The 27801-nt window shown below is 42.3% G+C and overlaps 1 protein-coding gene across 1 annotated transcript in view; it reads right to left on the minus strand.

Moving 5' to 3' along the window:
• LOC139226748 (uncharacterized) overlaps positions 1–27801 on the minus strand; it is a 37537-nt gene continuing 9736 nt past the window's right edge. Inside the window, exons 3-11 of the mRNA XM_070857734.1 lie at positions 25955–26103; positions 25415–25445; positions 18081–18146; positions 16179–16298; positions 13538–13661; positions 11167–11191; positions 7472–7628; positions 6291–6458; positions 1–3753 (exon numbers count right to left, since the gene is read on the minus strand). Coding sequence (XP_070713835.1) covers positions 3019–3753; positions 6291–6458; positions 7472–7628; positions 11167–11191; positions 13538–13661; positions 16179–16298; positions 18081–18146; positions 25415–25423 — 1404 coding nt within the window. The 5' untranslated portion in view covers positions 25424–25445; positions 25955–26103 and the 3' untranslated portion in view covers positions 1–3018. The remainder of the gene's footprint in view (positions 3754–6290; positions 6459–7471; positions 7629–11166; positions 11192–13537; positions 13662–16178; positions 16299–18080; positions 18147–25414; positions 25446–25954; positions 26104–27801) is intronic.

Here is a 27801-nt window from a genome sequence, read left to right on the forward strand (position 1 = left end):
CAAAATGTGTATTTTTTATTTGGTGCAACACTTAGGTCACAAACTGCACTCAGGCAAGTACAATCATAGCTTTAGCTTTCACTAAGATTTTTGCCCCACTGGGAAAAAAATGGGAGAAAGTGAACACTATAGTGTTCTTGTCAGAAACAGGGTAGCTTGACACTCTGAGTATCCAGCCAATCTATTTTTGTTCTCCGTTAGTTATAGAAGTACTAAAAATTTCAACATGAGATAAGGATACATAGTAGCAAAATAAATAAACCTGTACAATTTAATACAGCACAATAAGTTTCACAAAAATATACACAATTGATTCTATAGTAAAAATATAAGTTTATCCAATAATGACTATGTGAAAAATCTTCAAAATTACACATGCAGTAGCAACTTGGGAATAGGTGCAATAAAGGTACAACCCTTTAAAAACTATTATTATAATGGTTTAAAGTGTAGAGAACATAGAATTATGTGTGACATGCTTATATTTAGCTTGATTGTTTTTTAACATTCTGTCATGGTAAAAAATAGGTTGGATGCCAGTTTCACTGAGAAGAACATTCAGTTTGTTACATTTTGTTGCAAGCTGTCTGTGAAATAAGTGTCCAAATGAGGGGGTGAGGGGCCAAGCCAGCCAATTCAATCATACATATTTTGTGTGATTTGTTCAAAATATGTGTTTGGTTTGTAGCCACGGTTATAATTTCAAGGTGTAGATTACCCGAACTTTTCAAATCAGTGAGTTTGATCTGGACCCTTTGAAAAGACAGTTAGCCTGAAACTAAAGAGTTATTTGAGGTAGATAATTTCCATAGTTGATTTAAAAAAAAAAGTAAGAATCACGACATAAGAACATTAATTACAGCATAGACAGGCTAAGTGAGTGGGCAAAAATTTGTCAGATGGAGCACGTTATCATTTTCTACAATGCAAGGAGCTGGCAATGTTTCACCACTGCTATAAAAATATGCTTTATTATTGCTACTATTCACTTGTTCTTATAGAATAGAATCATACAATGATTACAGCACAGGAGGTCATTTGGCCCGTCGAGCCCACGCCAGCTCTCTGCAAGAACATTTCAGCTAGTCCCATTCCCCCGCCCTTTCTTCGTAGCCCTGCAATTTATTTCCTTCAGGTACTTATCCAATTTCCTTTTTAAGCCACGATTGAATCAACCTCCACCACCCTTTCAGGCAGTGCATTCCAGATCCTAACCACTCACTGTGTAAAAGAGTTTTTCCTCAGATCGCCTTTGGTTCTTCTGCCATTCACCTTAAATCTGTATCCTCTGGTTCTCGAGCCTTCCGCCAATGGGAGCAGTTTCTCGCTATCTACTCTTTTCAGACTCCTCATGATCTTGAACACCTCCATCAAATCTCCTCTCAACCTTCTCTGCTCTAAGAACAACCCCAGCTTCTCCAGTCTATCCACGTAACTGAAGTCCCTCATCACTGGAATCATTCTTGTAAATATTTTCTGTACCCTCTCTAAGACCTTCACATCCTTCCTAAAGTGTGGTGCCCAGAATTGGACACAATACTCCAGTTAAGGCTGAACCAGTATTTTATAAAGGTTCATCATAACTTCCTTGCTTTTGTACTCTGTGCTTCTATTCATGAAGCCCAGGATCCCAACTGCTTTTTTAACTGCTTTCTCAACCTGCCCTGCCACCACCAACGATTTGTGCATAAGTACCCCCAGGTTTCTCTGTTCATGCACCCCCTTTAGAATTGTACCCGTCAGTTTATATTGCCTCTCCTTCTTCCTACCAAAATGTATCACCGCACTTTCAGTGATAAATTTCATCTGACATGTGTCTGCCCATTCCACCAGCCTGACAATATCCCCTTGAAGTCTATCATTATCCTCCTCACTGTTCACTATACTTCCACATTTTGTTTCATCTGTAAATTTTGAAACTGTGCCCTGTACACCCAAGTCCAAGTCATTAATATATATCAAGAAAAGCAGTGGTCCTAGTACTGACCTCTGGGGAACACCACTGAAGGTTCCTCCAGTCCGAAAAACAACCATTCACCACTACTCTCTGTTTCCTGTCACTTAGCCAATTCCATATCCATGCTGCCACTGTCCCTTTTATTCCATGGACTTCAACTTTGCTGGCAAGCCTATTATGTGGCACTTTATCAAATGCCTTTTGGAAATCTATGTACACCACATCAACCGCATTGCCCTCATCAACCCTCTCTTACCGCATCAAAAAACTCAATCAAGTTAGTCTAATGCTATTCTACCACTTTTAAAATCAATGAGAATCCCATGCAGGCACAGGATAGGTTTAGTACCTGAAGTCATCTAAAAGCAGGTTTTCTGTTCATTATCTTGAGTGTGTTACAATATTTTGCCGAGATATTTTAAGGGAAATGGCGATCCTCTCAAAGACGTAGGGAACTAGGACTTGTCTAAAAGAGTTGTCTGAAACAGAGTGGCTAAAAAGAATTAAATGTACAAAGGACAAAGAACCCCAGAAACATAACATTGAGTTTTCTTTCTCATAGTCTAAGCAAGAAATTCACAATTGAAATTTGAAGCACTTTTATCATTTAGTTATCGTCAAGCGGCAGCTTCAGAATTCTGGTGTTTATTTTGAATATTTCTTTTGGATTCATTTACAAAATTGTTCAAACAAATAAAAGCACATTATCAATTAATTAACCCTTACAGAACCTTGAATGATTTTTTATTTCCGAGCGCAGTCGATTGAAAATGTTGCAGAGATGCTAACGCAGAAATTCATCCCTGTTTTTAACATATAAAATGTCACTTTTACTCTAAACTTTAAATTGTATTTATTTTAGTTGCAAAAGATCAATACTACAGTAATAAGGCTACTCCAGACATCTGAATAGCTTTATTACTGTAATATTAATGTTTGTCACAGTCCGTGAGCTGAAAACTTTAAATAATAGCTGGCTAAGGGAGCATGAAAATCTTCAAACCAATTGGCACTTTAAAGATTCACAATCGCAAATCACTCGTACATTAGGCCAACTAGCATTAAGGAGTATTCTGTAGCTCAGAAGATCTGGTAAATAAAAGATCATTTCCCAGTTGAAACTTGAATAATTTTAGGTTATGTACAAGTCTTCTTTTTCTTTTAAGGATAAGAGATCTCGAGGTGAATCTGTCCCCTGGAGGAGCAGGTAATCTCCTGGAAATGTCCCCATGGGCATTCAGAAGCCTGCTTAAAGATTCCACCTCAGCACAGTTCCCGTATTGCCAAAATTGATGGTCATTATTTCTTTGTCGTAGATCATCTCCTATGTCAGGGAACATATCTAGGCATTTTCTGCAAGGTGGTATGGGAGAATATTGTTGATGGTTACCATTGACTGTGGGCACTCCTCGCTGCGTGGTAGAACTATCCTTTATTGGGTAAGCAATACAACATACCCTAGGGCGGAACTCTAAAGCCTGTCCATGACATTCCAAAGCCATACACACTGCCAAGCTAATGTCTTCATTCCATGTGTGGCAGCACAGTATGTCGATCATAATTTCTTTCTGATGTTTTCCAAAACATGAAACTGAGGCACCAAAATAATTGTTGGTAATTGTGCCGTTGTCCAAGTCCTGGAAGAAGCAACAGCTGATAACTGTCGATACAAAACAAAGTTCATTTCCACACCTCCTGCCTTCTTCGGTATTTTGTTCCACAACCATTTCTCTATTTAGCTTCGACAGACGATCTAAAATACTTTTAGTGTTGTTTGATCCTGTGCAGTCAACAACCTGAGAAAAGAAAATAGAATTCTTAGCTTGCAAGAGTCCAGAAATGTCTGTTCCCAATATTAGTGGATGAACATTTAACATGTTTATATCATATTCCTTCATCCACTATTTTAACAGAGGTCTTAATAGGTTTATTGGAAATAGATTAGAACCTCCACCAAAGCAGCAGAGAGCACTCGTAGGCTAGTAATGCAAACTAATTTCTAGGCTAACAGTTCCGTAGCTCATCATAAACATTGTTTAGTGGTTAATGAAATAATTGTTTTCTTTGATGATTTTTGTGCCCATAAAAGTGTGGGATGTTAGCACTGGAGTTTCCGAGGTACCCAGTGTCAGTTTCAAGCACTCCCAGGTAGGTACATAAGAACTAAGAGCAGGAGTAGGCCATTTGGCCCCTCGAGCCTGCTCTACCATTTAATAAGATCATGGCTGATCTGATCTTAGGCTCAGCTCAACTTCCGTGCCCACTCCCCATAACCCGTCAGTCCTGTATCATTTAAAAATGTCTATCTCCACCTTAAATATATTCAATGACCCAGCCTCCACAGCTCTCTGGGGCAGATAATTCCTCAGATTTACAACAGGGATAGTATGTCAGTTGCAAATTAAGTTTCCTCTACTCTGCACCACTGATGTGCCTTAGCCCTTGCCTATGAAGAGCAAGCCACCTCTCTTCACATTAATGTGACATTGCCATTTCTCATAGAGGTTGATCTTGAGGCCTCTCTAACTAAGAATTCCCTTAGGCGCCATTTTATATTATGTACTCACACACAGTAAGAATTGGGTTGAAAGTATCCAAATTTATTTTCAGCAAACATTCTTCTAATCAGTCTGGGCTGGAGTCGAACCCAACTCTTAAGAATTAAAAGGCCAGTCGATTAATTCACTGTGTCACTCAGTCACATCAATGACTCTTAAATTTTCAACTCGGTTGTAAGTAGTAATATAGTAGAAACTAGCTAAACTCATTGCTTAAATCTCAGTGTAATTATCATAAAATTACTAAATGCCATACTATTTTTAACATAAAATTCTGGAAATACATAGCAAGTTATTCAACAAAAACAGTAACATGCATTTTAATTGCGCTTTTACCATTAAAAAAAATCCCAAAGCACTTCACAAGTGGCAATAGAGGAATGGTGCTGAACCATGGCAGGAGAGATGAGGAGGGGTGACTGATAGGTCTGATTGTTCACCAAGGTTCCAGATGTCCCATTCACCCCGTTACCAGCTCACACTTCCAGCAAATTATGGCGCAAATTTTTTTGAGCTGAATGGTGCAGGAAATAGTCTAATTAACGGTGCCGCCACGAGATACCCCGCTCCAGCAAGTTCCGGCCCATTGGACTAGATTTTGCCGTAGCAGGGCATTTAACCGCATCTGTCGTTAGTTAGACTTTCCCTTGCACCTTTTAGCTCAAAACAATTTTATCCACTAATTGTGCGAGCATATAACGGTGCAGCGAGGGAAACGGGGCAATCTGGGACCTGAGTGAGCAGGGAAAGCAACAGGGTATCTCCTTAACCAATGAGATTTAAGGACTGGGAAATAAACAGCAGAAGGACTGAGATAGAGGGTGAATTCAATGTCCAATCAGGTACAGAAAGAGAAGTAGAGAGAGTGAAAGGAAGATTGGATTAAGAGAGAGAAAAAAGAGACAGGAATGAGAAGGAAGATTTAAATGTTTTTTTAAACATTTTTAAAATCTCCCCAAAACATTCAAAACCTGAAAGAGGTAGACTCCACACTTGTAATAGTTAATTTTCAGTACCAGAGAGGTTGACTGGTAGTCATTAACACTTATCACATAGTAAAAAGGGTACTTTGCTTGTACCCTTTGATAAAAGGGTATTTATACCTGTAAGGACGAGATTCAACTTTCTGTGGCAAGTTTTATGGGCAATTAATATGCAAATACAGCAAGTTCCTAAAAAATGGAGAGGCTAAGGGCTAGGTGCCATTTTTGCAAAGCCAACGGCAGAGTGACACAACTTTTGGATATTCGCACTTAACCGCACATTTGCTCCTTGTCTGAAGTTGCTGTACCATTTACCCAGAAATAACACTGAGCACCATTGGCCATTATTTTGACAGTGAGCAAATTCTGGCCAATTATGTTTCACACCAACTATGAACAAAAAGTAAAAGCTCACTAGCTCTGCTCCATATGCAAATTTACAAGTCTCAATTTATGTGCTCTATTCAGTACATCATTGTTCCTTTCTGTGATCTCTTACACTGGAATTAACTCTGACTTTTAAAAATTTCCCTCACACATCAAGACATTTTCAGTTTTTTTCTGCCTTACTGGTGCAAACCTGTTGGTCCGAACTAAGGACTGGTCACTCTGCAGTCGGAACACTAGTATGAAGAAAATACTTCACCCACTTACTATGTCCTCCTATCTAATCAAACTGCGCTAAGAATTTTTACAATGTTTATTTACATTTGCCATAAAGCTATGAAATAATGGGACCAGTAAAATGATCAGAATCTGTAATTGTGCTGTGAGGCATACACTTGTACTCACTATTTCAAGTAGAATTGTGTAAGGTGGTCGAGTTGGAAGATGTGTTTTGTACTCTTCAAAGACATCAGGAAGCTTGTGAGACCAAGATTCCACCGATTTTTCCAATATGTCTTGTGGTTCAAAAGAAGGCTGGTTAATATGACATAAGAAAAGAATCGTGTGCAGTATCTGCAAAATTAAGAATGACACATTTCAGTGAGTACTATGTTCTTGCTATTGAGGGAGTGCAGCGAAGGTTCACCAGACTGATTCCAGGGATGGCTGGGCTGTCATATGAGGAGAGACTGGATCAACTGGGCCTTTATTCACTGGAGTTTAGAAGGATGAGAGGGGATCTCATAGAAACATATAAGATTCTGACGGGACTGGACAGGTTAGATGCGGGAAGAATGTTCCCGATGTTGGGGTAGTCCAGAACCAGGGGACATAGGCTTAGGACTGAGAGGAGGAGAAACTTCTTCACTCAGAGAGTTGTTAATCTATGGAATTCTCTGCCGCAGAGAGTTGTTGATGCCAGTTCATTGGATATATTCATGAGGGAGTTAGATACGGCCCTTACGGCTAAGGGGATCAAAGGGTATGGAGAGAAAGCAGGAAAGGGGTACTGAGGGAATGATCAGTCATGATCTTATTGAATGGCGGTGCAGGCTCGAAGGGCCGAATGGCCTACTCCTGCACCTATTTTCTATGTTTCTATGTTTACAATCAACTCTCTGGGTTTTGTTACAAGTTAAGTTTGAGCACAGAACTGTATTTTAATTCTGCAGTAAGTGAATGATGTTGGGAGAAATTGTGTTCAAAAACGATATTGTCCAACTCTCATAAAGGTTAAAAATGCAATAATAATGTCTCTGCATTTCATAGAAAAACAAGTTTCATAGAAATATTAAGGTAAATTTTCTGAGCTTTTATAGGAAATTAAAAATACATTCTTAACACTTAAGTTATAATGATTTAAAAGATGTTTTAGAGTTCTGTCCAACTAAAATCACATTGAAATCAACGAATATATCGACATAAAATCCAGTTTTTGATAAGTAAAGTTGGGAAAAGTACAGAAAATAACTTTTGAAATGCTTTTTCATTGCTGATTACGAACATATAGGTCACTCAATGCTAATTAACGTAGGAGCTTTATCTTTCTAAACTTTACAATTGTGACGATAAAACAAAAACAAAACCTCTTTCATGTATTGTTTCGCTCTGTCCCCAGACAGATTCCCGTCTTGAACAGCAATCCGAATGAATTTCACAGCTATTTTTAAAAACTGGCTTGCACTTTTCAGAGAGATCTGCGTCTTTGTGTAGTTTTTTTTCACAAAGTTATTGCGTTCAATTCTATTGAAAGAGAAAACACAGAAATCTATATCATTTAACAGGACAAAGTTGCATTTACAACACAATTTTATTAATGAATATACTGAATACATTACTGCATAGTAATCAACTGTAGATTTTCACTTGTTTGTCTCAAAAAAGTTCATCCTTCAGTGTAGACATCTCCATGCATAAACAATATGGAGCACATTGATTGTCGGTATCTACCATGACAAAACAGACCCAAAATAGAATAAAACTATCCCTATCCCTTCTGCAGTATATGTTATTTAAATAAAACAGGTAACTGGGAGAGATTTCACGGTTGTAATCTCATTTTGAGGGTAATAAGCTACTTAAGGTTTGGTCCTGTGCCTTATGACCTCATTTGAACTCGTTGCTTGCCGAGTCTCCATTATTGTTTGCAAACTCTTGGATTATATTATATGATTGCCCAAGTACCTGAAACTCATGAGAAAACAGTATTTGCTACTTGCTGCTAATTAACATTAGGAGAGATCAGTCTTTAATGAACAATGTGAGAAGACATCAAAACAGAACATCAAAGATTGTCAAAGCTGGAATCAGTGAAAATGGACATAAAGGCTTCCTGTTTTAAAAGAGGACTGCCTTTATCACCAACGAGGAAGAGACAGTCGACTTTTGTCACATGATACTTTTCTGACATGGTGCCGTATTTTGAATAATTTGCATGATCACATCAGGTTTGGCCACCTTGACAACTCCAAACAATAATTTTACATTATAGATATAAAGAGAAAATGTTCCAGAAACGTTTACTCTGTTTCTCTCTCCACAGATCTGCCTGACCTGTTGAGTATTTCCAGCATTCTCTATTTATATCTCAAATATCCAGCTTTTGTCTTACATAAGAACATAAGAAATAGGAGCAGGAGTCAGCCATCTGGCCCCTCAATAAGGTCATGGCTGATCTGAACTTAGCCTCAACTTCACTTTCCTGCCCATTCCCCATAACCCTTGACTCCCGTATCTTTCAAAAATCTGTCTATCTCCACCTTAAATATATTCAATGACCCAGCCTCCAGAGCTCTCTGGGGTAGAGAGTTCCACAGATTCACGACCCTCTGAGAGCAGAAATTCCTCGTCATTTCCGTTTTAAATGGGCGACCTCTTCGTCTGCAACTATGCCCCCTAGTTCTAGATTCCCCCACGGGGGGAAACATTCTCCCTGCATCTATCCTGTCCAGCCCCCTCAGAATCTTATTTGTTTCAATAAGATCACCTCTCATTCTTCTAAACTCCAATGGGTATAGGTCCAACCTGCTCAACCTTTCTTCATATGACAACCCCTTTCATCTCAGGAATCAACCCCGTGAACCTTCTCTGAACAGCCTCCAATGCAAGTACATCCCTCCTTAAATAAGGAGACTAAAACTGTACGCAGTACTCCAGGCCTCACCAATACCCTGTACAGTTGTAGCAGGACTTATCTGCTTTTACCCATCCCCCTTTGCAATAAAGACCAACATTCCATTTGCTTTCCTGATTACTTGCTGTACCTGCATACTAACTTTTTGTGTTTCATGTACAAAGACCCCCAGGTCCTTCTGTACCGCAGTATTTTCTAATCTCTCCCCATTCAAATAGTAATTTGCTTTTTTATTTTTCCTACCAAAGGTGATAACCTCATATTTTCCCACATTATACTCCATCTGCCAAATTTTTGCCCACTCACTGAGCCTATCTATATCCCTTGGCAGATTCTTTGCATTCTCCTCACAACTTGTTTTCCCACCTATCTTTGTATCATCAGCAAATTTGGCTACATTACACTCGGTCCTTTCATCCAAGTCATTAATATAGATTGTAAATAGTTGAGGCCCCAGCACTGATCCCTGTGGCACCCCACTAGTTACAGTTTGCCAACCTGAAAATAACCCATTTTTCCCGACACTCTGTTTTCTCTTAGTTAGCCAATCGTCTATCCATGCTAATATATTACCCCCAACCCCGTGAGCTCTTATCTTCTGCAGTTACCTTTTATGTGGCACCTTATCGAATACCTTCTGGAAATCCAAATACACATCTACTGGTTTCCCTTTAATCCATCCTGCTCGTTACATCCTCAAAGAACTCCAGCAAATTTGTCAAACATGATTTCCTTTTCATAAAACAATGCTGAGTTTGCTTGACTGCATTATGATTTTCTAAATGACCTGCTACTACTTCCTTAATAATGGACTCCAGCATTTTCCCAATGACAGATGTTAGACTAATTGGTCTATAGTTTCCTGCTTTCTGTCTCCGTCTTTTCTTAAATAGAGGTGTTAAATTTACGGTTTTCCAATCCGCTGGGACCTCTCCAGAATCCAGGGAATTTTGGTAGATTACAATCAATGCATCCACTATCTCTGCAATCACTTCTTTTAAGACCCTAGGATGCAGGCCATCAGGTCCAGGAGACTTGTCCACCTTTAGTCCCATTAGTTTGCCTAGTACTTTTTCTCTGGTGATAGTGATTGTTTTAAGTCGTCCCCCCACCCACAGCCCCTTGATTATCAATTTTTGGGATGCTTTTAATGTCTTCTACTGTGAAGACTGATATAAAATACTTGTTCAAAGTCTCGCCATTTCCCTGTTTCCCATTATTAATTTCCAGTCTCATCCTCTAAAGGACCAATGTTTACTTTAGCTACTCTCTTCCTTTTTATAAACCTGTAGAAGCTCTTACTGTCTGTTTTTATATTTCTTGCTAGTTTATTCTCATAAACTATCCTCTCTCTTTATCATTTTTTTAGTTGTTTGCTGGTTTCTAAACATTTCCCAATCCTCTGGCCTTCCACTGTTCTTCGCAACACTGCATGCTTTCGTTTTCAATTTGATACCATCGTTTACTTCATTAGTTAGCCACGGATGGTTCATCCTTCTATTAAGAGACTTTCTTTCTCACTGGAATATATTTTTGCTGAGAGTTATGAAATACCTTCTTAAATGTTTGCCACTGCTTATCTACCGTCTTACACTTTAATTTATTTTCCCAACTCTGCCCTCGTACCTTTGTAGTCTCCTTTGTTTAAGCTGAGGACACTGGTTTGAGATCCAACTTTCTCATCCTCCAACTGAATTTGAAATTTAACCATGTTATGGTTACTCATTCCTAGAGGATCCTTTACTAGGAGATCGTTTATTAATCCAGTCTCATTACACAGTACCTGATCTAAGATAGCCTGCTCCCTGGTTGGTTCTGCAACGTATTGTTCTTAGAAACCATCCCGCATACATTCTATGAACTCTTCCTCAAGGCTAGCTTTGCCAATTTGATCTGTCCAATCAATATGAAGATTAAAATCACCCATGATTATTGCCGTACCTTTCTTACAAGCCTCCATTATTTCTTGATTTATACTCTGCCCTACAGTGTGCATACATTGTCATTTAAAACATCCGTCACAGTAATATATCATAGCATAATTCTCTGAGATATAAGATTACTGAAAATTGTTCTTTTACTTAACATTGACCAATGTAAAATCTGGACTCAAATGGTCAAACAAATATAAATGGTGAATTATCCCACCTTCTCTTTTCTGCTAACTCTGGAACTAGAAAGATAAAACAGATTGTATTAGTGCTGAATATTCCATGAGCTTATTGTGAATAATTTCTACTAACCAATAAAACACATTCAAATTAAATCCTGATAACGTTTCACGGATTGAATGTTATTCATTGGTGACCCACGAGCAATTTTATTCAATATAAAACCTGGTAGATGCACAAACATTTCTCACAGCTAAGAACAAAATGTCAACGTTGGAACCCTATCCTGTGATATTTGTCTGGTGATTTTTCCATCCAGGGCAAAATAAGAAGAAAAATAATCCTTTATTGTGCATTAATTTAGATTGAAAGTTCATTAAAATGATCTCCAAGAGCAACATGTGTCCAAATAATACTCTCCTGTCTTACCTTTAAAGGCAAAGGCTGCCTCTGACCTGCAACCACTGATATTCAATATCAAACTCTGTGAGGTCGAACAGAATAGGCCATGGAGCTATCAATGACCACAGTCTCTGTCGCTCTATGACCAGCTAGGGTAGGTAGTGCTAAAGAAAGCTTGCAGAGTGGACAATGGAATCTCTAATGAAATCTGCCAGCTGAGAATTAATAACACTCATTACTCTAAGGTGGGTAGATTGAAGTAACAATAATGCGATGTTAACATGTGACCTTCTGGTTGAGAGGTAAATGCAGTTACCTGTATACTACAAGGCCACTCTTATTATTTTTAATTTATTTGCATTAGATTAAGGCAGGGTGTGGGAGATCCGCTGACTTTGTTCACGAGTAGAGCAAGTGAATTATTCACGATATTTGCTGTCATTCAGATATACTTAGAAACCAAGTCGCTTCACAGAAATATAAGTAAAATGGATGCCAAGCTCGAAGGAAAGATTCGGAGGCATAACCAAGAACTTGGTCAAACAGATATAAATGGTGAACCAGCTCACCTTCTCTCTTCCACGAACATTGGAACTAGGAAGATAAAACAGATAAGACAGTGGGGCCTAGGTAGCTGAAAGCACAGCCACCAATAGTGGGGTCTAGGTAGGAAAGAGATGTACAAGAGACCAAAGTCACAGAAGCAGAGATTTTGAGGAAATGGGGGTTGGGGGGGCTAGAGGAGGTTAACCAGATAGGGAGGAGCGAGGCCATGGAGCGATTAAACACAAGGATAACAATATTAAAATTGAGTCAGGCAGTGTAGGTCAGCAAGGATACAAGTGATGGTGAGGAGGCATGCTTAAGGACAGGATACAAGCCACAGAGCTTTGAATGAGCTGGAGTTTCTGGTTTCGAAGTATATCTGAGTGAAAGCAGGAGAATGGCATAAAAGGTTTACTTTCTGCTAAATGCTGCTAATCCATTAATTTAAAATAGAATAGAATCATAGAAATTTACAGCACGGAAGGAGGCCATTTCGGCCCACCATGTCAGCGCCGGCCAACCTAGAGCTATCCAGCCGAATCCCACTTTCCAGCTCTTGGTCCATGGCCCTGTAGGTTACAGTACTTTAAATGCACATCCAAGTTTTAAAAAAATGTGGTGAGGGTTTCTGCCTCTACCACCCTTTGAGGCAGTGAGTTCCAGACCCCCACCACCCTCTGCGTGAAGAAATTTCCCCTCATATCTCCTATAAACCTCCCCCAATTACTTTAAATGTATGCCCCCTAGTCGTTGACTCCTCTGCTAAGGGAAACAGGTCCTTCCTATCCACTCTATCCAGGCCTCTCATAATTTTATACACCTCAATCATATCTCCCCTTAGCCTCCTCTGTTCCAAAGAAAACAGACCCAGCATCTCCAACCTGTCCTCATAGCCAAAATTCTCCAATCCAATTAACATTCTTGTAAATCTCCTCTGCACCTTTTGCAGTGCAATCACATCCTTCCTGTAATGTGGTGACCAGAACTGCACACAGTACTCCAGCTGCGGCCTAACCAGTGTTTTATACAGTTCAAGCATAACCTCCTTGCTCTTGTATTCCATGCCTTGACTAATAAAGGCAAGTATTCCATATGCTTTCTTAACCCCTTAACTACCTGGCCTACTACCTTCAGGAATCTGTGGACCTGCACTCCAAGGTCCCTTTGTTCCTCTACACTTTTCAGTGTTGTACCATTTAATGTGTATTCCCTTGCCTTGTTAGACCTCCCTGGATGCATTACCTCACACTTATCCAGATTGAATTCCATTTGCCACTGTTCTGCCCACCTGACCAGTACATTGATATCTTCCTGCAGTCTGCAGCTTTCTTCATTTTCAACCACACAGCCTATTTTAGTGTCATCTGCAAACTTCTTAATCATACCTGCAACATTTAAATCCAAGTCACTGATAAATATCACAAATACCAGTACACAGATACATACAAATACAGCAGTACCTTTTATTGTAGAACGGTAACTTATGTTTAAATTGATGGCTTTCTCATGGTACTTGCGGCAGTTTTGCTGCTCACAGTATTTTTTCAGCTTCTCTTGATCACATAAGAAGTATTTATTCAGGGTCTGTGAATATACAATTATTTCCAGTTAGACACTAGCCTCCTCCCAAAAACAAACGCAATTACTAAATAAAATGACTAACTTTGTGATTTATCTCATTTTCGTGCCCATGTGTGCTAGTACTAGTGCTTGCTGAAAGAAACTGTATATTTGCCATATCTTCCTTGTAGCAATGGTGCAATGACAGAGGTTTTTGGAATCCTTAACATTTGTACTGAACTGTCAAGAATCCACTTTCATTTAGGACAGTGTTTCACATGTTAAAAGACAGTCTCACAACATATGCCAACCACTAGCTCACTCATAAACAGGCAAAACTCACGGGCTCTTCACTCATGAGCATTATGTTGCTTTTTCATAAAATTAACTTTGGTGCTACACAATTAATCGTATATTACTCTACAAAGTATATTATTTCATCTCTTTAGGTCTCGCACTGCCGGTCATGTTCATGCACACTGATGCTGCCTTAATACAGGAGAGTATTTTGAAGTTGTTTTGTGAAGAAAAATGAGGAAATAATAAGATATTAGAGATGCCATCAGTGATTTGATAGAAACATAGAAACATAGAAAATAGGTGCAGGAGTAGGCCATTCGGCCCTTCTAGCCTGCACCGCCATTCAATGAGTTCATGGCTGAACATGCAACTTCAGTACCCCATTCCTGCTTTCTCACCATACCCCTTGATTCCCCTAGTAGTAAGGACTTCATCTAACTCCTTTTTGAATATATTTAGTGAATTGGCCTCAACAACTTTCTGTGGTAGAGAATTCCACAGGTCCACCACTCTCTGGGTGAAGAAATTCCTCCTCATCTCGGTCCTAAATGGCTTCCCCCTTATCCTTAGACTGTGTCCCCTGGTTCTGGACTTCCCCAACATTGGGAACATTCTTCCTGCATCTAACCTGTCTAACCCCGTCAGAATTTTAAACGTTTCTATGAGGTCCCCTCTCATTCTTCTGAACTCCAGTGAATACAAGCCCAGTTGATCCAGTCTTTCTTGATAGGTCAGTCCCGCCATCCCGGGAATCAGTCTGGTGAACCTTCGCTGCACTCCCTCAATAGCAAGAATGTCCTTCCTCAGGTTAGGAGACCAAAACTGTACACAATACTCCAGGTGTGGCCTCACCAAGGCCCTGTACAATTGTAGCAACACCTCCCTGCCCTTGTACTCAAATCCCCTCGCTATGAAGGCCAACATGCCATTTGCTTTCTTAACCGCCTGCTGTACCTGCATGCCAACCTTCAATGACTGATGTACCATGACACCCAGGTCTCTTTGCACCTGCCCTTTTCCTAATCTGTCACCATTCAGATAATAGTCTGTCTCTCTGTTTTTACCACCAAAGTGGATAACCTCACATTTATCCACATTATACTTCATCTGCCATGCATTTGCCCACTCACCTAACCTATCCAAGTCACTCTGCAGCCTCATAGAATCTTCCTTGCAGCTCACACTGCCACCCAACTTAGTGTCATCCGCAAATTTGGAGATACTACATTTAATCCCCTCGTCTAAATCATTAATGTACAGTGTAAACAGCTGGGGCCCCAGCACAGAACCTTGCGGTACCCCACTAGTCACTGCCTGCCATTCTGAAAAGTCGCCATTTACTCCTACTCTTTGCTTCCTGTCTGACAACCAGTTCTCAATCCATGTCAGCACACTACCCCCAATCCCATGTGCTTTAACTTTGCACATTAATCTCTTGTGTGGGACCTTGTCGAAAGCCTTCTGAAAGTCCAAATATACCACATCAACTGGTTCTCCCTTGTCCACTCTACTGGAAACATCCTCAAAAAATTCCAGAAGATTTGTCAAGCATGATTTCCCTTTCACAAATCCATGCTGACTTGGACCTATCATATTACCTCTTTCCAAATGCACTGCGATGACATCCTTAATAATTGATTCCATCATTTTACCCACTACCGATGTCAGGCTGACCGGTCTGTAATTCCCTGTTTTCTCTCTCCCTCCTTTTTTAAAAAGTGGGGTTACATTGGCTACCCTCCACTCCATAGGAACTGATCCAGAGTCAATGGAATGTTGGAAAATGACTGTCAATGCATCCACTATTTCCAAGGCCACCTCCTTAAGTACTCTGGGATGCAGTCCATCAGGCCCTGGGGATTTATCGGCCTTCAATCCCATCAATTTCCCCAACACAATTTCCCGACTAATAAGGATTTCCCTCAGTTCCTCCTCCTTACTAGACCCTCCGACCCCTTTTATATCCGGAAGGTTGTTTGTGTCCTCCTCAGTGAATACCGAACCAAAGTACTTGTTCAATTGGTCCGCCATTTCTTTGTTCCCCGTTATGACTTCCCCTGATTCTGACTGCAGGGGACCTACGTTTGTCTTTACTAACCTTGGCCGTGAATATGGGTTGGGGTGTTTACATGGAGGGAGAGATTAAAAGAGGATAGGAGACTAGTGAACTAAAAGTGACACAAAGAACACAGGTTCAAACTGTCAATATAAAAAAATAGTAACAAACAAATCAGGCAATACCTCTCGATTTAAATGTTTTTGGGGGCAGGCCCTGTTTGTGCACTTCTTTTGGTGATGCCACTCTGGGCAGACATCTTCTGAAAACTTGCAGCACACTCTGTGTAGAAACCGACACTGCACCTGTCAAATCAAATTTATGATGTTTAAGATTAGACGCTGAAACATTGAAGCTATCACAGTACTTCCAGCCAGAAAATCTACTTCATATGTACTCAGTTTAACAGGAAGTGGTATAAAGCAGATTTAAATTAAACGTTTTCAATAACAAATTTATTTTTCAGCTTTTAAAATAGAGTGGGACTTTTTTGTCATATAGATAACAGTACACATCTAACATTGAATATTAAAACACAGAATTGGAGAAATATACAGAAAAATAAACAATTCGTAACTTACTGAGTACATAGATGATTTAAATTCAGGAAAGTACATGGTTAAGTAATTCCAATCACTGAGCTATCAAATAGATACTAGAAGAATATAAGAATATCCAGGGATGAGAAAATCCCATTTAATCTCTGTCCCTTAGCACATTAATTCTCTTTGCATTTTGAATGTATCCAATGGGTTTGTCTCTATTACCTTGCTGAGTAGATCATTCCAAATATATCAGCTTTCAGCAAAACATTTTTCCTGCTATTTGATCTAAATTTACTTTTCACTCATTTCCATTTTTTCCTCTTTCTATTTTCTTGGTGTACTTTGAAGTAATGATTTGGTTGCACTGTATCTAAACCATTTAGTATATGATATACCCAGTGGAATACACCTCCAGCTCATCAATCATAGGTAGGTATGGTAGCTATTGTACCCTGCTAGTAGCCCAGAGGTTGCGAATTCAAATTCCACCATGTCATGCTATGAAATACAAATTCAATAAATTTGGTAATTTGTGCACTAGCTACCAGCAAAAATAGTCATTAAAAACGTCAATATGGTTATCTGCCACACCAACTTAGCCTGGGGTACGCCAGTCCCACAGTATGTGGTTGACTCTTTTGGCCCTCTGATGTGGCCCAGCAAGTCCCTGCACAATTTGCTACAAATTGCAGTAATACCATAGTGTAAACACTAGGCCCAGTAACTGGCCTCCCATTATCACCTCCGGGGCGCTAACCACACACCAGGCACGGCGAGATGAATGACTCCCACTAACTTCAGTGGGAGGTTAGCGGCAGCGGTAGGATGTTGCGTCCCGATTTCCTTCGCCCGGAGATCGTGATGTCATTGCCATGACTCGAACTTCGGTTCCGCCTCCTGCAGCACCGCTGGGCGAAAACACCGGCAGCTGCAGGAAGCGTTCATACGAACATCGGGAGGCCGGGCACTTCGGGGGCGACGCTAAAGGCGAGGTGGCCGAGGTAAGTACAAAAATTTCAAAAATGGCGTTTCTCATTTTTTGGGGATTCCTCTTTGGCCGCGACTGATCGGCCCAGGACTCTGCCGGAGTGCATGGAGCTGATCGGGCCGGATCGTGGCTGTCATCAGGGTCCAGCTCACTGGGCACAATGCAGAGCCTGCAGCGATGTCCCGTCCCTTTAAGGGGGAGGGGGAAGAAGCCTCAGAACACGGCAGCACTGAACGGCCCAGTGTGCAGCGTTGCACAACTACCACCCGCCTGCGTGCTGGTACGCTCCAGGAAGGGATAGGAGCGCTCAATTTCGCGCCTGGCGCTAATATTTTCAATTTTTAAAAGTTACTGCCTCAAATGAGCCGCTCCTGAATTTCTCCCCCTGCTGCAGTGTTCAAAGAAAGGCCCATCACAGCCTTTTCAGGGTAACTCAACTGTGGCCTTGTCAGCATTGCACATATCCTGAGAACAAATATTTACTCAGGAAAGTTTCAACGCACAAAATAAACATTCTGGTCATCTACATCAACAAAGAGGTGAATAAAACTTACTTCTTTACAGCCATTCTTGTATTGAAAGAAAAAGCAATCAATGGCTTCTGGTTGGTAATCGTTTCTCTGTAACAGAAATATAACATAATAAATGGGAGAAAGATCAAAAGTAACTCAGTCCAAAGGACTTACTACTCATTTAAAGCTCTCTTATATTTCACAACTAGCTGGTCCACCGATGATGTGTCATTCTCCTAGATTTCTTTCTATATTAATATGGCACTGTAGGACCCATTAACAGTGTAATCACTATTGATCTACACTGCTATAACTAGTGGGATTTTCAGGGAAGCCTGGCATCCCTCCAGTCCGATCTCCAAGTGTAAAGGACTGGAAGAAACAGGGTGTCACGTATCCTACGTCGCTACTGTTGGTACTATCTTGAGGTGTGCCACCAGAGGGCATAGCAGTGGGAGACTTGTAGGTTACCTGTACAGGTGTGCCTGGCCTAGTATAAAAGGCAGGCCACCAGGTGTGATCCTCAATCTGGAGTTATCAATAAAGGACTAAGGTCACTACAGTTCAAGCACAACACATTGTCTCGTGGAGTCATTATCAGAACATCCGAGGACACAATAATTGGTGACGAGATTACGGACTTTCACGCGAAAATGGCTACCCTTGGTACGTTGCAGCGGTTCGCCGATGGTGATGATTGGGACGCCTTTGTGGAGAGCTCGACCATTTCTTCACAGCAAACGACCTGGCAGGAGACAACCCGGCCACACTGGCTGGCAAGCGCAGAGCTATCTTGCTAACCAGTTGTGGGCCCACTGTCTACGGCCTCGTCAGGGACTTGCTGGCACCAGTGAAGACAACGACCAAGATGTACGAGGAGCTCGTAACCCTGATCCATGAGCAACTCAAGCCCAAGGAGAGCATCCTCACAGCCAGACAGCAGTTCTACACCCACCGACGGCCCGAAGGCCAAGAAATCGCGAAATACGCTGCAGACCTCAGGAGGCTGCGGCACCGTGTGATTTCGGCGACCACCTCACCGAAGCGCTGCGGGACATTTTTGTCGTTGGAATCGGCCATGGGGGCCTTCTTCATAAGCTACTGTCGGCGGACACCACAGTCACACTGCAGAAGGCCATCTCTGTGAGCCAGGCATTCATGACCTCGACCTGTGGCTCTAGGCAGATGACTCACCCTCAGGACTCAAACCCGGCAAGTACTGTACACAGAGTGGCATCTTTTAGAGGCTGGACTGTAGAACGCGAACCTTCCCAGGCAAGAGAGAACAGGCCCCCGAGTCCCTTAACTCAGAGTCCGCCGAGGGGAGCTAATTGAGTAGCTCCATGCCGGCGTTATGGAGGGAATCACAGGGCTCACCAGTGCCGCTTTAAAGACTATGTATGCAAAGGCTGCAGCACAAAGGGCCACCTCCAGCGAATGTGTAAGAGAAATATGACTCACTGTGTCGATGGAGTCTGCAGATGGCCATGAATCCAGCATGGATTATCAAATGATAGGCAGAGAGGCAGCTCAGCACCACGATGAGGTATACAGCATGTTTACCTGCACCACCGAGTGTTCCCCGTTAAGGAAGTCGAGATAGATGGCGTTCCAGTCTTTATGCAAGTGGACACGGGGGCAAGCCAGTCAATAATGAATCAAGAGGCTGTGGGACAATCAAGCTGAACAACCCAAGTTGATCCCAGTTCAGGCAAAGCTGTGCATCTACACCGATGAAATTATCCCAGTCGCGGATGTAAAGGTACTCCATGATGGCGCGGTGCACAAGTTACCTAGTATAAAAGGCAGGCCACCGTGTGATCCTCACTCTGGAGTTATCAATAAAGGACTCAGGTCACTACAGTTCAAGTACAACACATTGCCTCGTGGAGTCATAATCACAGCATCCAAGGACATAACACAGGAAGTTTACTGCAGCTATACAAAGCCCTGGTTTGACCACAGCTGGAGTACTGTGTACAATTCAGGACACCTCACCTTAGAAAGGATATATTGGCCTTGGAAGGAGTGCAGCACAGATACACCAGAATGTTACCAGGGTTCCAAGGGCTAGATTATGAGCAGAGTTGACATAAACTAGACTTGTATTCCCTGGAATATAGCAGGGTAAGGAATGATTGAGTTTTTAGGATTTTGAAAGGAAAAATCAAGACTTGCATTTCTATAGCGCCTTTCACGACCTCAGGATGTCCCAAAGCGCTTTCCAGCCAATGAAGTACTTTTTTTTTTAGTGTAATCACTGTTGTAATATAGGAAAAACGGCAGCCAATTTGCACACAGCAAGATACTACAAACAGCAATGTAATAATGACCAGATAATCTGTTTTTAGTGATGCTGATTGAGGGATAAATATTGGCCAGGACACCGGAGATAATGCTCCTGCTCTTCTTCGGTATAGTGCTACGGGATCCCTTAGAAGATGAGAAGGGATTTAATAATGGGAAATGTGAAAATGGCTGAGACCTTAAACAATTATTTTGCTTCGGTCTTCACAGTGGAAGACACAAAAACCATGCCAAAAATTGCTGGTCACGGGAATGTGGGAAGGGAGGACCTTGAGATAATCACTATCACTAGGGGGGTAGTGCTGGATAGGCTAATGGGACTCAAGGTAGACAAGTCCCCTGGTTCGGATGAAATGCATCCCAGGGTATTAAAAGAGATAGAAACATAGAAACATAGAAAATAGGTGCAGGAGTAGGCCATTCGGCCCTTCTAGCCTGCACCGCCATTCAATGAGTTCATGGCTGAACATTCAACTTCAGTACCCCATTCCTGCTTTCTCGCCATACCCCTTGATCCCCCTAGCAGTAAGGACCTCATCTAACTCCTTTTTGAATATATTTAGTGAATTGGCCTCAACAACTTTCTGTGGTAGAGAATTCCACAGGTTCACCACTCTCTGGGTGAAGAAGTTCCTCCGCATCTCGGTCCTAAATGGCTTACCCCTTATCCTTAGACTGTGACCCCTGGTTCTGGACTTCCCCAACATTGGGAACATTCTTCCTGCATCTAACCTGTCTAACCCCGTCAGAATTTTAAACGTTTCTATGAGGTCCCCTCTCATTCTTCTGAACTCCAGTGAATACAAGCCCAGTTGATCCAGTCTTTCTTGATAGGTCAGTCCCGCCATCCCGGGAATCAGTCTGGTGAACCTTCGCTGCACTCCCTCAATAGCAAGAATGTCCTTCCTCAGGTTAGGAGACCAAAACTGTACACAATACTCCAGGTGTGGCCTCACCAATGCCCTGTACAACTGTAGCAACACCTCCCTGCCCCTGTACTCAAATCCCCTTGCTATGAAGGCCAACATGCCATTTGCTTTCTTAACCGCCTGCTGCACCTGCATGCCAACCTTCAATGACTGATGTACCATGACACCCAGGTCTCTTTGCACCTCCCCTTTTCCTAATCTGTCACCATTCAGATAATAGTCTGTCTCTCTGTTTTTACCACCAAAGTGGATAACCTCACATTTATCCACATTATACTTCATCTGCCATGCATTTGCCCACTCACCTAACCTATCCAAGTCGCTCTGCAGCCTCACAGCATCCTCCTCGCAGCTCACACTGCCACCCAACTTAGTGTCATCCGCAAATTTGGAGATACTACATTTAATCCCCTCATCTAAATCATTAATGTACAGTGTAAACAGCTGGGGCCCCAGCACAGAACCTTGCGGTACCCCACTAGTCACTGCCTGCCATTCTGAAAAGTACCCATTTACTCCTACTCTTTGCTTCCTGTCTGACAACCAGTTCTCAATCCATGTCAGTACACTACCCCCAATCCCATGTGCTCTAACTTTGCACATCAATCTCTTGTGTGGGACCTTGTCGAACGCCTTCTGAAAGTCCAAATATACCACATCAACTGGTTCTCCCTTATCCACTCTACTGGAAACATCCTCAAAAAATTCCAGAAGATTTGTCAAGCATGATTTCCCTTTCACAAATCCATGCTGACTTGGACCTATCATGTCACCTCTTTCCAAATGCACTGCTATGACATCCTTAATAATTGATTCCATCATTTTACCCACTACCGATGTCAGGCTGACCGGTCTATAATTCCCTGTTTTCTCTCTCCCTCCTTTTTTAAAAAGTGGGGTTACATTGGCTACCCTCCACTCCATAGGAACTGATCCAGAGTCAATGGAATGTTGGAAAATGACTGTCAACGCATCCACTATTTCCAAGGCCACCTCCTTAAGTACTCTGGGATGCAGTCCATCAGGCGGAAGTTATAGCAGATGCATTCGTTATAATCTACCAAAATTCGCTGGTTCTGGGGAGGTACCAGCGGATTGGAAAGCAGCTAATGTAACGCCTCTGTTTAAAAAAGGGGGCAGACAAAAGGCAGGTAACTATAGGCCGGTTAGTTTAACATCCGTAGTGAGGAAAATGCTTGAAGCTATCATTAAGGAAGAAATAGCGGGACATCTAAATAGGAATAGTGCAATCAAGCAGATGCAACATGGATTCATGAAGGGGAAATCATGTTTAACTAATTCACTGGAATTCTTTGAGGATATAACGAGCATGGTGGGTAGAGGTGCACCGATAGATGTGGTGTATTTAGATTTCCAAAAGGCATTTGATAAGGTGCCACACAAAAGGTTACTGCAGAAGATAAAGGTACGCGGAGTCAGAGGAAATGTATTAGCATGGATAGAGAATTGGCTGGCTAACAGAAAGCAGAGAGTCGGAATAAATGGGTCCTTTTCGGGTTGGAAATCGGTGGTTAGTGGTGTGCCACAGGGATCGGTGCTGGGACCACAACGGTTTACAATATACATAGATGACCTGGAAGAGGGGACGGAGTGTCGTGTAACAAAATTTGCAGATGTCACAAAGATTAGTGGTAAAGCGGGTTGTGTAGAGGACACAGAGAGGCTGCAAAGAGATTTAGATAGGTTAAGCAAAAAGGCTAAGGTTTGGCAGATGGAATACAATGTCGGAAAATGTGAGGTCATCCACCTTGGAAAAAAACCCAGCAAAAGGGAATATTATTTGAATGGGGAGAAATTACAACATGCTGCGGTGCAGACGGACCTGGGGGTCCTTGTGCATGAATCCCAAAAAGTTAGTTTGCAGGTGCAGCAGGTAATCAGGAAGGCAAATGGAATGTTGGCCTTCATTGCAAGAGGGATGGAGTACAAAAGAAGGGAGGTCCTGCTGCAAATGTACAGGGTATTGGTAAGGCCGCACCTGGAGTAGTGCGTGCAGTTTTGGTCACCTTACTTAAGGAAGGATATACTGGCTTTGGAGGGGGTACAGAGATGATTCACTAGGCTGATTCCGGAGATGAGGGGGTTGACTTATGATGATATATTGAGTAGACTGGGTCTTTACTCTTTGGAGTTCAGAAGGATGAGGGGTGATCTTCTAGAAACATTTAAAATAATGAAAGGGATAGACAAGATAGAGGCAGAGAGGTTGTTTCCACTGGTCAGGGAGACTAGAACTAGGGGGCACAGCCTCAAAATACGGGGGAGCCAATTTAAAACCGAGTTGAGAAGGAATTTCTTCTCCCAGAGGGTTGTGAATCTGTGGAATTCTCTGCCCAAGGAAGCAGTTGAGGCTAGCTCATTGAATGTATTCAAGTCACAGATAGATAGATTTTTAACCTATAAGGGAATTAAGGGTTACGGGGAGCGGGCGGGTAAGTGGAGCTGAGTCCACGGCCAGATCAGCCATGATCTTATTGAATGGCGGAGCAGGCTAGATGGCCTACTCCTGTTCCTAATTCTTATGTTCTTATAGATTGAGCAGACTGGGTCTTTATTCGTTGGAGTTCAGAAGGATGAGGGGTGATCTTATAGAAACATTGAAAATAATGAAAAGGATAGACAAGATAGAGGCAGAGAGGTTGTTTCCACTGGTCGGAGAGACTAGAACTAGGGGGCACAGCCTCAAAATACGGGGGAGCCAATTTAAAACCGAGTTGAGAAGGAATTTCTTCTCCCAGAGGGTTGTGAATCTGTGGAATTCTCTACCCAAGGAAGCAGTTGAGGCTAGCTCATTGAATGTATTCAAATCACAGATAGATAGATTTTTAACCAATAAGGGAATTAAGGGTTACGGGGAGCGGGCGGGTAAGTGGAGCTGAGTCCACGGCCAGATCAGCCATGATCTTGTTGAATGGCGGAGCAGGCTCGAGGGGCTAGATGGCCTACTCCTGTTCCTAATTCTTATGTTCTTATGTCCACCTGAGAGAGCAGATGGGGCCTCGGTTTAACATCTCATCCGCCAGTGCAGCGCTCCCTGAGTCTAGATTTTTTGTGCTCAAGTCTCAAGAGTGGGACTTAAACCTTCTGACTCAGGGGTAAGAGTGCTACCCACTGAGCCACAGCTGACACGATGGAGATAGGCTAGAGAGAAACTATTTCCGCTGGTGGGGGAGTCCGGAAAATGGCTGTGCAGGAAGAATAGGAATTCCTCAGATTTCCAGCTGGCCTCAGCACCCCTGAGATGGGGAAGGCGAAAACCTTGGACCTGATTGCAGTCTAGTGACCCGTGCTGAAAGAGTACGTGTGTGCAGTGTGTGGGGTGTGAACGCTGCCTCCACAAGATCCTGCAAATCCATTGGTAGGATAGGCACACCAACATCAGTGTTCTCGCTCAGGTCAACATCCCCAGCATCGAAGCACTGACCACGCTCGATCAGCTCTGCTGGACAGGCCACGTCGTCCGCATGTCCGATATTAGATGCACAAAATAAGCGCTCTACTCAAGAGTTTCGACACGGCAAGCGAGTCTCAGGTGGGCAGAGGAAACGCTTCAAGGACACCCTCAAAGCCTCCTTAAAAAAGTGCAACATCCCCAAAGTGGAGGAGCCAAACACCTCGAGTCTCTTCTCCGGGAGCACGGGGAAGCCAAGCGCAAACAGCGGAAGGAGCGCATGACAACCCAAGCAGCCCACCCACCCGTCCTTTCAAGCACCGTCTGCCCCACCTGTGACAGAGTCTGTAGATCCCACATTGGTTTCATCAATCACCTGAGAACTCATTAGTGTGGAAGCAAGTCATCCTGGACTGCGAGGAACTGCCTAAGAAGTGGTGATTGAATATCCTGCCGTTACTTGTGCCACGCACCAGAGGGCGCCCAGTGACCATTCCCCAGCAACAAGTCACCAACTTTAGAAGTCGGGAGAAAGTTAGCAAAACAAAATGTCTGAAAGGGGATTTTTTTTAATTATAGGCCACAGGCGGAAAGAGCACCTTTAGTTGGAAATTGCATTACCGAATGTCCACGCTGATACTAAATCTAAAGATCTCGCTTTTAGATGTTTTATTAATTTATGGAGCAAAGCAATTATTCCTTGCGAGAGCACCAGAGTGAAAGCTTACCTCTGCCATGTTATATTAAACGGATCTTCTCCTTAAAAGAGAGAAATACGTTGATGAGTCTTTTGAAAATAATTACACTCTGTCATTCACCAATATTCCAAATAAAATCAGCTGCCAATTAACAAAAAACTTTTAACGGCAAATGTATTTTGCAAATGCATAACGATAAGCAATGAATTCAATCCGATACTCAAATCTGATCCCGTAACACATTCATGCAAAAGTTTCCCGTGAATCAGCGATCGTTGTTATTTCTCGAAATTGATAATTGTAATTTCAACAAATTTAGAAGCGGGGTCAGTCTGCAAATAACCCCACAGAAAAGAACTCACCCCTTGGTCGCTTTTATTGGTTCAAATATATTTTGTTGCTACACATGCAGCTAAATATGTTTACATAAATACTGAATGCGTATTGAAAAAAAACGTATTTTTAAAGACACTGAAATTCCAAATTATTCCCTCAATATGTGACAGACGGTTAAACAATTTCCACCCTGTACAAGTTTCCAGTCTTGAATTGTAGTAAAGAATCACTAACCTGTGTCGTGGAAGTTTTCCCAATGAACCCGGAATCGGACAATGGAAATCAAGCCGCCTTTTTGATATTCCAACACACAATAAGGCGTAAGAACGAGGAAAACGAAACTGATACAAGTGCCGCCTCTGTGACGATGCCTATCAAATATTCTGAAGGGCGAGGGGATAAAATCACTTTATGAAAGACAAGGTTTGTTGAATTGGTTCATATTGCAGAATAATTTAATCTGAGTTAAGGTAGATTGAAATATTTACGTTTTAATTTATCTTTAGTGAATTATTGCACTCATGCAAGTCAATAGAACATCTTTCAAAACTTGGACATTGGAGGCCAGCGGCAAACAAGGCCATTAACAATAGACAAGTATAGAATACAGGAGCCAGATATAGTGTCCAATCTGCATTTGGTCTCCCCAGTGACATGGAGGGGAAAAGGTGAGAGCAGAAGTGGGGAAATGGTGTGGACACGGTTGAGGGCCCTGTCAACCACAGTGCAGGGGAATCCTGGGTTGAGGAAAAAAGACATATCAGAAGCGCTTCTGTGGAATGTGACATCGTCAGAACAGATGTGACAGGCCCCTCAACCGTGTCCGCTCCATTTCCTGCACTTTTGTTCTCACCCCTTCCCTTCCTACCCAGAACCACGATGGGGTTCCCCTTGTCTTGCCTCGCTTTCAAAATTCTCATCCTTGTTTACAAATCCATCCATGGCCTCGCTCCTCCCTATCTCTGTAATCTCCTTCAGCCTCACAATTCCCCGAGATGTCTGCGCTTCTCTAATTGTGCCCTCGAGAGCATCCCTGATTATAATCGCTCAACCATTGATCTTCAGCTGCCTAGACCCTAAGCTCTAGAACTCCCTCCCTGAACTACCTCTTTGACCAAGCTTTTGGTCATCTGCTGTAATTTCTTCTTATGCAGCTCGGTGTCAAATCTTTGTGGCTTATGACACTCCTGTAAAGGGACTTGGGATGTTATACTATGTTAAAGGCGCTATATAAATACAAGTTGTTGTTGTCCTCACCTTCTATCCCACCAGCGTTCATGTTCAACGGATCATCCTCCACCATTCCCGCCAACTCCAGCATGATCCCCCCGCCAAACACATCTTCCCCTCCCCTCTACTTTCAGCATTCCAGAGGGAACGTTCCCTCCGCAACATCCAGATCCACTCCTCTATCACCCCCAACACCCACTCCCCTTCCCATGCAAGCGCAGGAGATGCAACACCTGCCATTTTACCTCCTCCCTTTCCAACATCCAGGGCCCCAAACACTCCTTCCAGGTGAAACAATGATTTACTTGTACTTCTTTCAATTTAGTATACTGTATTTGCGGCTCAAAATGCGGTCTCCTCTACATTGGAGAGACCAAACGCAGATTGGGTGACTTCTTTGTGGAATACCTCTGTTCGGTTCGCAAACGAGAACCCGAGCGTCCGGTTGCCTATCATTTTAATTCTGTGGACCACTCCCACTCTGACCTCTTTGCCTTCGGCCTCCTCCACTGTTCCAATGAAATTCAATTCAAGCTCGAGGAACAGCATATCTTTTGATGAGGCACTTTAATGCAGTACTGAGAGGGCGCTGCACTGTCGGACGTGCTGTTTTTCGGATGAGATGTTAAACCGAGGCCCCGTTTGCTCTCTCAGGTGGATGTAAAAGATGCCATGACACCATTTCCAAGATGAATCGGGAATTGTGAGTCATGAATGGTGGTGGACAATTAAACAACTAAAGGGAGGAGGAGGCTCCATGAATATCCTTATCCTCAATGATGGTAGAGCCCAGCACATAAGAACATAAGAACATAAGAAATAGGAGCAGGAGTAGGCCATACAGCCCCTCG

This window comes from Pristiophorus japonicus, chromosome 16 (genome assembly GCF_044704955.1).
Source record: "Pristiophorus japonicus isolate sPriJap1 chromosome 16, sPriJap1.hap1, whole genome shotgun sequence".
Lineage (NCBI taxonomy): Eukaryota > Metazoa > Chordata > Chondrichthyes > Pristiophoridae > Pristiophorus > Pristiophorus japonicus.